This window comes from Armigeres subalbatus, chromosome 2, assembly GCF_024139115.2.
Source record: "Armigeres subalbatus isolate Guangzhou_Male chromosome 2, GZ_Asu_2, whole genome shotgun sequence".
Lineage (NCBI taxonomy): Eukaryota > Metazoa > Arthropoda > Insecta > Diptera > Culicidae > Armigeres > Armigeres subalbatus.
Window position 1 is genome coordinate 456,074,520 of NC_085140.1, and position 12,171 is coordinate 456,086,690.

The following is a 12,171-nucleotide window of genomic DNA, read 5'->3' on the forward strand; positions in this document are numbered from 1 at the left end:
ATTCACCTCCGTCGTGTCCTCACCTTGACCGTCTCGCCTAGGACCTTCTCCGCCAACTTCTTGTAGGCGGCGCCCTTTTGCGAGACGCCCCGCTTCAGCTCGAGTATCATCTCGCCCATCCATCCAAAATACCACTTTTTTCACAGAAAAAAATGTCACTCATTTTTCTTGCATTTATCCTTAACCGATTTACTCGCAACAAGTTGCATTCGACGCAGAATACTCTGCCATTGTTACCTATTGAAAATTGGTCAGATCGGACTATGGGCTCGGAAGTTATGGCCAAAATACCACTTTTTTTTAGAAAAATTGAGTAAAAAAATGTCACTAATTTTTCAGGCACATATCCTTAACCGATTTACCCCCAACAAGTTGCATTGAACGCAGGATACTCTAGCATTGTTTCCTATTGAAAATTGGCCAGATCGGACTATGGGCTCAAGAGTAATGGCCAAAATACTATTTTATAATGCACGAGAAAGGCACCATTACCGCTAGGTGGATTAATCAGGGTTTTTTTGATCTTCAAAGAAAATAGCTAGAAAAGTATTTTTGCAAGAATATCTTGAACAAGAAAATCATCACGGAAAAGCTTGTTAGTCGTCGACTAACCGCGACCCCCCAGTACTACAGGACTGGCTGCGTGTACGGCTGATAAACTGTTCTGAAAGGAACTACGGAACGGACACATTCTTCGGACGGGTCCACCAATTTTTAAACTCAATTTCCCATATTTTCCAATACCTGAATCATCGAATAAAATATTTGGTATGATAGTAGCTTAGCGAAAAATAAGTTTTTGACTAACAATTAGTATAATTGATAATAATGAAAAGTGACGGCTGTTTAGACATTTTTTTCCACTGTAACTTTGGGTTCTGATGCATCAACTATTTGCACTCTGTTGATGTGAAATTTGATTTAAAATTGTAAGAAATCAGAATTTTGACAAGGTGAAATCTGAAAGCGTTGTAACGTCACGAAATATTGATTGTTTAAAATTTTCTGATAAGTACATATAAGCCTTGAATTTAAAATTTCGTTGTTCTCAAAAAAATCTTTGTTTTGGGGGTAATAGAAATAAAATCGGTGGTAAATAACCTGAGTTTCCCCTAGGTGAAGTTTGCATTGTAACGTCACGGAAAAATATTTCTCATAAAGCCTACGGAGCTTGTAAGATATCCGGATAAATTGGCTCATTTTGTGTTCAGCTATAGGTTAAACATATCAAAATAAAAAAAAAATAAAAATGCAGAAACCAAATTTTCAATTAATGTGACACAGTGTGAAGTAGTATTTCGCCGATATCACCCATTTCGATCAGTATATAGCAGGACAAGTAAAAAATCTGTTGAATAATTCTCTGTAAAGTAAATAAAGCGGGCACTGAAAGGAATATACAACACAATACTCATTTTTATATATTAAATTTTAAAATAAATAAAAAAGGATATCTGCCCACCATACAATAAGCTATATTGAATTTTAATTATATTTAACTTTAGGAAATAAGGAAAATTATCAAGCTCGTTTATTGGGATGTATTCATCTGCTATAAGACGAGTTAGTACAATTTATTCCACTTCGTCCATCATCGGTGTTGAGGCCGAGATACGTATCTCTATAGATTACACCGTGGTGGAATTAAATTAAATAATAGTGAACTTGTCTCAAGACAGGTTCAGGGAGTTGTTTCAAAGCTCGATAAATGCGTTTTCACCAGTCAGGCCCCGATGGCAGCAAAATTAGCTATCAAATGCCTTTGCGTTGCATCAAGAAGCAATAAAATCGTATTTTGTGGAGAAAAAAAGATCAAAGTAAGCTTCGCCTGCAGACGGTAGTATTTTCTTTTCTGACAGGTTTTTTTCCTCGTGAATCGGCTGGAAATTTGTTCATTCGGCCGGTGCCATGATTTACCTTTTTCGTTTGCTTCAAAATGTGAATGATTTTCTTTGCATGCGCGACAGTGTTTTATTGTTATACGGATAATGCTTGTGATACTTGTGACGAATAAAAATTAAGGTTCCCCCAAACACACGCGACGCGATTCTATCGCTTGGCGACTACGATTTTGTCGCCGTTGGTATGGAAGCGTAAATGCAACATTGCTTGCAGCGAACCAACGATAGAATCGTGGCGACTAGTTGTCGCCGTCGCGGCGATGAAATCGCTTAGGTCTGGGGAGCTTTTAAGTGATAGTGTGTCAGTCGTTCTTGCTGTGTAGAGGTGGCTACGTGTTTTATCGGTTTAGACTACGAGAATATAAATACTTCAAAAGATATCCCAATTGGAAATCCTGAGATCGTTATTCAGGAGAATGAATTTTTGTCAATGAGTAACACAATATTGCATGACTCAATGAGAGCGCAATGTGGTGTGTGTCGGCCTGAACCATTTTAGCTGCGGCAGCGACAGTAGCAGCTTTGACACTAACAGCTATCGGAACTACCACGGAAACGAACCCTACGAGAACCTTGGCAGCTGCCAAATCGGCCACAGTTGGGTATTGCGGCCATAGTTCCAATGGAAGCGTAGGAGGATAAGAAGATATTATATCATCTCTTAGATATTCTTGATACATCCTGTTCACAAATGGAGCTGCTTTGGTAGTGGATAAACTCACCTGGTGAGGACGTTCCAATTCTTTCCTTTCTTTCATTATATTATATACTTTAAAATTTTGAAATTCAAAATTGATCACTAAATACGAACAGGGCATCGTTTGCTTCTATTGCCGCGGATATTGTGGGAGTCCCAGATATCCGGTTCACGCTTTAGTTAGCAATGGTGGCTCTTCTCGACCTTCTATTCCCTGAGTAGTTAGTACGAATAAGGGCGTCCTTGTGAAGTTTTGCTGTACCTGTTATGAACTACTAGTACATCCCATTCCCCACATTTTCTGAAGAAACCTGTTTTGCCTCAGAAGTGAATCCCTTTTGTAGTACTGGTCTTCGTAACAAAAAGGGCACCATTACGGAGCATGATATATGATCAAATTATTCGTAGTACTACTTGATCAACGCCTCCAGTTGGGTATGGGGTAGAGGATGACACACACACATGCAGAAGCAATAAAATCGTTAACGACTAATTCGATCAATATTCAAAAAAATAATAATGAAACTAGTCAATAAATAAACTGTCGTATTCCATCTGATTTAGGTCTATTTGATGATGAACTTTATTGAACATTATTGAACATTTATGAAAAAATCACTTTAATTCGAAATAAAGTCTCAATGAGCTCATTCGGATCCTTGAAACCCGCATTCCCCGTGTCGAATGATTTATTCTAAAATATCGCGTGGGTACACGAACATACATGATCAACTAGATCTCGGCCAGGTTTTTGAAATTTGTTCTACCGAAAGAAATACTGCCCGCAGAGGTCTGGTGTCAGGTGCCAGTTTAGTTAGGAACAGTAGTTTGCAAGCATCAATGTGAGATTTCTTGGTGTAAAAGTCTGGGCGATAGTAAGTCGTTGTGGCTGTATCCATAGCCTCTCGGGGCTCAGAAACCTCAAACCGAATTGAGAGTGACTATGTGCGTTCATGCGTCTGATAACAAATAAAATGTGACCAACCTAGAAAAAAATATAAAATTTCTTTAGCGATGGTGTTGATAATCAATGTACTTATCAGATAACTAATGTTGGATTTCTCACGGAATAGACAATCTATAAATAATTTTTTTAGAACCAGTTTTGCTATTGCAGTTACCTTCAAACAGTTTGGCGTTCAAAAGCCCAAGTATCAAAGTGAGCGTTCGGAATATGGAGTCTAATTGTACACACTTCCTACTACTATTATAATAAAATTTATCAATAGATTTGGAATGTGTTTTTCTATAAAATTTCATATTACAGTTATGCTGCAATTTTAACATAAGACCAAAAACTGTATATTATGCATGATCGATCAGCTTTTTGTTTCTACTTGGTGGAATCTTATTAAGAAGCCAAATTATGTGATCCAGTTTGCGAATTTGAGCATTGGAATTAACGTTCCGTGCCATTGATCAAAAACCAGGGTTTTATCTACTACATTATCGAACATTATATCTTTTTCATTTTGGTTAAGAACCATACTATACGGAACGAAAACTCATGTTAAAATTTATTTGAAAGTGGTATACTTTTTCGTTACGTTAGCATGCATTGAAAAACCTGTTTTAGAGCACCTCGCGTTGTAACATCCCGAAGTGTTGATGTCGAATAAAATGAACTTAGTTCGTATTTTAGGCATATTGTGCCGTAGGGTAATCCATTATCCTCATATATTTGAAGGATGTTAATTATTTTTGGAGTCAAATAACGACCAGTGCAGAAGATAATTCATGTTTAAGTCAAGGTGTAAAATCACGAATTCACGCGCGTTGTAACGTCACTAGGCAAATTGCATCCCAGAAAGCCATTTTCTTAAACATATTCGATCCGAATTTCATAAGGATTCAGAATATGTAATGTTTACTGATTTTTTTATGCAAGTTTTCTTCAAAAAACGGTTTGAAGGTGATTACAATTAAATTAAAAAAATTTAAAATTCACCACATGTTTTTCTATTCCCAATTCCAAAAGTCCAAATCTTGCGAAATTATTTTCGTACTGTGCTAAAATTCCAGTCGATTATTCAGCATAAATAAGCAAATGATTCTACCATTGTACCTCCGCTACGTGCGTAATAGTTCTCTCAGTATTTTCTCTCCCCTTAAAAATACTTCAAAAAGCACGTGGTTTCCAAAATGGCCGATTTGTGGCTTTATTGTATAATCACCTGAAAGTACTTCAAAACGTAGTAACGTCACTCCGGAATGTGTTAACGATATCATCGAAGGCCTGGTATAGTGGTTTGTACTCTCTTCAAAGTAAGCCTTACAAAATAAAAAAATTCAATGACAACTTCTCTCTAACTCGCACTATATCCGAATCGTTTCCTTTAAACTTTTATAGTTCTGATTTGAACAGGATGCTATCATGTTTAAATCATATTTAAAAACCTTAAGTATCCCATTCCTGCAGAAACATGAATAGGCCATTATCCTCAATTAAGTACATGACACCGTTCAAGTTAATTGTCCTACAAAGCGTTCCTTAGTGGCAAAAACAGCAGTCTCACCGATAAGCCGTTTTTCTCCCTAATCCATTTCTCAACAGCCAGCGGCGACGATTACTTTCGTAGGAAAAAATCGCCAACTCGTAGGCCCAGCTAATCGGATTCCCACCCGTAATGATCATGTTAACAATCGCTCATTATCACATGCCCGAGCCGCCCCCACTGTGAAATGGCGAGGAAAATTCCCCAAACTTCCAGTGGCTTTACACTTTTTTTCCGCTGGCTGCTTTCTTTATCTGATACAACTTCCTAACAGCACACTAATTACATAATCACAGACATACGAGCACAGACTTTCGCTGGTTCTTTTGTTCGATTCACTCACCTTTCGCCAGACCGAAGACGAAGATCAGAAGCGATATGATTATATTCCTTAGCATGAGTTCCATTTCCGTTCCGGGCGTTGTCGTCGTCCAAACGGCCTTTTTTCAGTCTTGTAGTAGCGTCAGAGCGTTAATGAATAAAGCTTCCAATGAATGATTAAATTGGTTATGATTAAATCATTCAACTCTATGATTAAAGATTATGATTAATGATTTATTCATTTTTGACAATGATTAATGATTATGATTAACGATTAAAATATTTTTTTACAATGATTAACGATTATGATTAATTAATAAAACTTTTGGAGTATGATTAACGATTACTGATCGTGATTAAATGTTGACACATCATGTATGATTAATGATTAACGATCGATATGATTAATGATTAATGATTATGAATAATCAAATTGAATAATTTGCATAATGATAAATAGTCAAGTAACCTTTCTTCCGAATTGGGTTATTGAAAGGTATAAAAATTATATGATTATGATTAAAGATTAATGAATAAAAGCGATGTATGCCATGAATAAAATGTATGATTAATGAATAAACTCTAAACATTTATAGATATAATTAGTGAATAATGATTGAATGTAAAAATCTATGATTAACGATTAGTGATTAATGATTAAATCATATTTGTTGTATGATTATGATTAATGAATAATGATTAAATAACCCATTATTCATTAATCATGATTAAATCTATGATTAATCACTAATGCTCTGAGTAGCGTATATGTTGGCTGGGTTGGTTGTATAACTTTCGTGATTATGCTTTATTTTTACCGACGAAGGTGGACAACGTGCCGGCTTGAGGTTCTTTGAATTCCCAGACCACGCCGTAGATTGCTAATGCGCTTCATACCGTAACCGCCGCCAGTACACCACCCAAACGGGCAGACGGGCCAGCAGGAATGCTTTCCTGTCGACTTTTCCCGTACCGGTGCACTATTTTCCGTTTTGTTTCACGCTTAGTCACGCGAGTTGTTGTTTGTCCATTCTTGAACCGTTGCTTTTGCCTTCGTGATTCAGATGCGCGGTCGAATCGTTTAGCTTATGGCCCTAATCCAAAGTAGGTCCAACCTTTATTAACCATCGGGAGGCTTTTGCATTCACCCACATCGAACTATGAGAAAATAGTGCTTTTACTGTACGATTTCACATAACTTATTTAGGGTCAATTGCATTCTACCCGATAGACACATCATGCCCATCGAAGAAAGATAAGACCCAATGACACGTAGGAATCATCATTACTTCAGCTTAGGTTGTTTATTCACCTCTATTTCATTTTTATCCCGGCATGGATTATTCTTTCAGTAAACACTTTAAGAAAAACAATTTTTCCTAGAACACAGACTTAATCCTCGCTGCAAGTGGGTAGTTCGCACATTTTTTTCAACTTAGAGACGTCTTCAGCTGCTCTCCACCGGCGGTGACCCCCAAAACAATTTTTCACAAATCATGATCCAAGGTCACTTCACTTTTAGCTTTCTTCTATGCCGTCCGGTTCCAACTCATCCCCCCGGATTGTGGCACAATGAGCCAATGAAACTGTACCTTCCTGCAGTCACCTGCACTTCCGAGAGCCACAACAGATATTGGATAGTGTCACAAAGGGCCTCTAAAAACACAACGCACTATCAACCGAACAAGAAAGCGCTCAAGAAAATATCGATTTTCCTTCTCGCTGCTGGCCACTGATCAGATACACAATAATGGCCCGCACCGTGCTAGTTGGAGTCGGACTTTTTTCTTCTTTGGCTGCCAACCGCACAGCCACTCCAGGAGGCACAGGAAAGCCCTTTTGTATCCACTGAAACAACAGACAACTGGCGGACCGAACGCGACACGCGATTCTTTCGTCCCTTCCGATGACGATTGTCGGCACCAAACTGATCCTTGGGTCGGGTGAAAATTATGTTCCTTGCCTCGAATTTTCCCATCGTCACTTTCCCAAGCGCGGCTCGGTGGAGCTTTTTCCCACTCGCGCTCTCTCGCCAGCGAGTGGGAGCGCGAGAACCGAACCAACACCTGAACGGTCTTCGGCAGTTCGTGCAAAAATTTTCCACGGCACCGAATGGGATGATTTTTGCCAAATTGGATTATAAGATCCTGGTATCGCTCATCATCGCTAAATTGGAGAGCGCTCGAGAAAAGGGCCACTCAGCAACGGAGAGAAAAGAGCCGATCAGGACCTTCGTCTCGTGCGGATGATGATGAGAATGTTGTGAGAAATATCTGCTGTTTCGCTTGCACATCTCAGATTGGATTCTCAGGATATGCAGGATTCGAGGAAGCAGCGCGAGAAGGCACATTGCGGTGGGTTGTGACAATATTAGGATGAATGTATTTGTGTAGTTGAACTGAATATATTATTAGAGTATATCGGCTTTAATTCGGTAAATTTTAATACTGAGCACACAATGTAGAATAAAGGGATTTGAAAATAAAAAACAAAATTGAACTAGTCTCTAATGAGTGAGATTTTCTGTAAGGATAAATAGTGATACACTTTCCTTTTTTACCCACTAGCTAGGACATTGCTGCCTTAAAATTTAGAGTGTGTTAAGCACCTTTATACAATTTCAAAACTGCTTTTATCTGAGAATTAATTGTGGCAAAAAAGAGCTCCGAATCAATATAAGGCCATACATAAAAAATATTCACCCACACAAAGCATTTCACTTCACGGTGATCAACTTTGGCAGAGCTCTAATTGTCTCAATGTCATTAGTAAGCACTTTCGGTTATTGTCACTACGCCTCGTTGCTTAAATGAAGCGCTGCCCACTTAAGTTCCCACCTCAACTGGTAATTCATCTTCGAAGTCAAATTCTAAAAAGGTCAACATCTCCCTCGATGCAGCTTTGTCAGTAGTCGGTGAAGTTACCTCCTGCTCAATATATTTTCCCCCTGCCACGCTTACACGTTTACTGGATAAGGCCATCACGAGAAAGCACGTCTTGGGAAGTGGATCCTTGGGTTCATTATCGAATCAACTACATACATAGTGGCAATTGTTACAGAATACAACTGTCGCGAGGAACAGACTAGTCCTTATAGTACAAGTAGACATCATCACAGCCTTATTTTTAAAGTGATACCAAGGTAAGCACTTTTTCACATTTCATTTTGAGACAAATCAATTCACTTCCGTGTTTACTAGACATTATATTAGAAACATCGAGTCAAGTACGAGACACTGAAGACGGCTTGGCAGTTGATGTCGAAAAAGGTTTCTGTGAGTTTCAAGCAAGAGGTGGAACTAAATGGGATAGAACTAACTCGTCTTATGACAAGATGTAGGTTCTATACTTTATTGCATGAGGCAAATTTAACACATCCAGGGGCCCTCCTTAGCCGTGCGGTAAGACGCGCGGCTACAAAGCAAGACCATGCTGAGGGTGGCTGGGTTCGATTCCCGGTGCCGGTCTAGGCAATTTTCGGATTGGAAATTGTCTCGACTTCCGTGGGCATAAAAGTATCATCGTGCTAGCCTCATGATATACGAATGCAAAAATGGTAACCTGGCTTAGAAACCTCTCAGTTAATAACTGTGGAAGTGCTTAATGAACACTAAGCTGCGAGGCGGCTCTGTCCCAGTGTGAGGGGATGTAATGCCAAGAAGAAGAAGAAGAAGGGGCCTGTAGCATAATCGAAATTTTACTAATAATATTAGAAGAGTAGCTTGTAACTTGTATTTTTCTGTTGCATAATGAATCTACAAGTATCAATTTACAAGTCTAATATTACAAGTAAAGCGCACTAATAATATTAGCAGAATATACAAGTAACTGTTGCATAAAGAAAATACAAGTACAAATTATTAGCGTTGGGTTGTAGTTTCTTTTACAAGTATGAATGGTGCTGTAATTTAATTTACAAGTCGATTTTATTTTATTATTTCAGCTGTGCAAAGCAAACATACATCGTTTTATTGTTTTAACGACTTAAAAGAGAAAGAAACTATTATTCAAAGTGCATTAAATTGTCATACAGTGAAATACTATGCACCAAGAATAAATTTCTCGTTCCAATACAAAACTGAGAATTATGAAATTTTTTAAATAACTCTGGAGAAAGCAGAAATACTTTAAGCGCTGACGTCAATTTTGTGTAAAATAACTCTTCTAACACCACGTAGTTTACCCCAATCCACGTAAAAAAATATTACCCAAAGCAAAGCTTAGTAACTTTAGTTTACCTAAATATGATTTTATTCAAATGTGAGTTGTTATACTGAACAATCTCGGGTGGGGCCATGCATCTTGCTCTATTTTTGATAACAATCATGGAAAAGAAAGGAAAAACTACTTAAATTTTTAATAAAATTTGATGCGATATTATTTTCAGTAAATATTTTGAACTTAAATTTTGAATTGATTTATCTTTCAAGAAATCGCCTAAATTTCATAATAATTTCAAAAATTATTGGTCTAAGAAAATCCAAACCCGCATAAGTCCCGCAAAACACGTAAATTGAAACCCGCAAGTACAAATCGCAATAATTAAAATCCATGTCAATCCCAAAATCCACGTATAAAAACCACGCAGAAAATAACTCCCATACCATGTCAATACCACGAACCGTAACAAATCAATAAATTAAAGAGGGAAGGATAATAAATTCGTTTCCGTGTATACCTATCGCAGTATTCTATGCACAAACTTGCAGAAAAACATAAACAAATCATTTATCGCCGCATTGACAGTGAACAGTCGGATGAATTTTGACAGGTAAATGAACCTGACAGACTTGTCATTTTAACCTTACTAATAATACAAGTACTAATATTATTAGTTGGCGAATCACTTTTATGCAACACAAATTACAAGTACTTGTAATTTTTTGACTTGTAACTTGTAGCTAATATTATTAGTCTGATTATGCTACAGGGCTCAGGTGGGAAGCTATTCAATCGTACTTTTTATTGGATTCAAAATATAACTAAGCGAAAATGGAAAGAGGAAAAACACCTGAATAAGAGCGTTATTATCAAGGAGGCGTAAAGCCGTAAAGCTGTTTCCTGTCACACTCGACACGCGGATTATTTTATTTACGTTGAAAAAATCCATGCTCAGAAAGACCGACAAAAAAACATTTTTTTTAGGTGTATCGTTATAGGAGCCCAAAAATGGCTTCCACTTGGTGGTTAATATATTGGTACCAGCAGCAGACTGAAGTACTGTCCAACCGACCCCTTCAGCAGCATCTCGGACTCTATGAGATTAAAATTATGATTGATATTAAGTAATAAATTACAGTTTTGAAGCTGCTCATCATGAAGACTGTTCTTGATAACAGGGTTTCATTTAAACCAGAAACGCGTCCCAACATTCATGCTTCCCTTAATACAAGGAGCTATACAAATAAGCTTGTACAATATTTAATTAAACGGTTTTGATGAAATTTGTATAAAATGTTTAGTCACAATATGAATCATTGCACAAATGTACCATGCCGTTGTGCTACCAAAGAATTCAAAGTACAAGATAGTCCACTCTAGATTTTTTTTTCTAATTATATTTGCTAATTATCTAATACATGCATTTATCTCTTAGACTAGGTGTGCCGTGTTTTCTTAACACTATCATCCTTATTTGCTATGTTACGCTTTTTGTTATTATTAATACTATTCAATTGCCTCTTAACCTAATTTATACTAAGGGTACAAGGAGCTAATCGTTGCAATAGAAAATTGCAACGATTTTTGTAAAATTGGAAATTATTTTGTTGGACATTTGTTGCAATGTCTCAATATTAGAAATTCTATGAAGTTCATTGGTACTATACCACGGAGGCAACTTCAGAATCATTTTCAAAATATTATTTTGAATCCACTGAAGTGCCTTCTTTCTGGTATTGCTGCAGCAACTAGTTCATATTGGCACAGCATACAACATGGCAGGTCTAAAAATTTGTTTGTAAATCAAAAGTTTGTTCTTAAGACAAAGTTTTGATTTTCTGTGTAAAAGTGGATATAGACACTTAATAGGCCTTTTAAATTTTCTAGTAATAGATCTCACTTCATCCAAATTAGTTCCTAACGAAGGGTCAAAAACATTATCTTGGTTGAGAATGTCTTCGATGCTTCGTGTAACCTGATCCTCAATTGGACTAGTGAGACCTAGACTAAAATTATGGGCACTCTCGAACTGCTGAGCAAGTTTTTGAGCCTTTTCGCCATTTGTTAATAAAATTTTATTTCCCTCTTTAAGCGCTGGAATTGGCTTTTTTGGGTTTTTTTAAAAGAATTTTCGTTAATTTCCAAAAGGGTTTCGAACTGGGATCCAACTTCGAGACATTATTCTCAAAGTTGGTATTTCTCAGAATAGCAAAACGTTTTTTAATTTCATTTTGCAAATCTCGCCAAATAACTTTCAAAGCGGGATCGCGAGTTCTTTGGTATTGCCTTCGCCTCACATTTTTAAGACGGATCAGTAGCTGAAGATCGTCGTCAATAATAATGGAGTTGAATTTAATTTCACATTTAGGAATTGCAATGCCTCTGGCTTCGACAATTAAATTTGTCAAAGATACGAGCGCATTGTCAATATCACTTTTGGTATCCAAAGGAACAAATATTCCAAATATTAACATCAAAATTCCTATCGATATATGTTTCATATAAATCCCAATCAGCTCTATGATAATTAAAAGTAGAGCTGATTGGATTATAAATGGCTTCTTGTGAGATTTCAAATGTCACAGGAAGGTGATCA

At 37.1% G+C, this 12,171-nt stretch overlaps 1 protein-coding gene across 5 annotated transcripts in view; it reads right to left on the reverse strand.

Moving 5' to 3' along the window:
* Window positions 1-7,329, reverse strand: part of LOC134213823 (uncharacterized) — a 44,987-nt gene extending 37,658 nt beyond the window's left edge. Inside the window, exons 1-2 of one of the 5 annotated variants that reach the window (XM_062693190.1) lie at window positions 6,727-7,329; window positions 5,437-5,544 (exon numbers count right to left, since the gene is read on the reverse strand). In XM_062693190.1, the coding sequence (XP_062549174.1) occupies window positions 5,437-5,500 (64 nt within the window). In that variant the 5' untranslated portion in view covers window positions 5,501-5,544; window positions 6,727-7,329. Of the gene's footprint in view, window positions 1-5,436; window positions 5,578-6,172 lie in introns of all 5 variants that reach the window. The other 4 variants (XM_062693189.1, XM_062693188.1, XM_062693187.1 and 1 more) reach the window with 4 other exon arrangements.
* Between the last annotated feature and the right edge of the window lie 4,842 nt (window positions 7,330-12,171).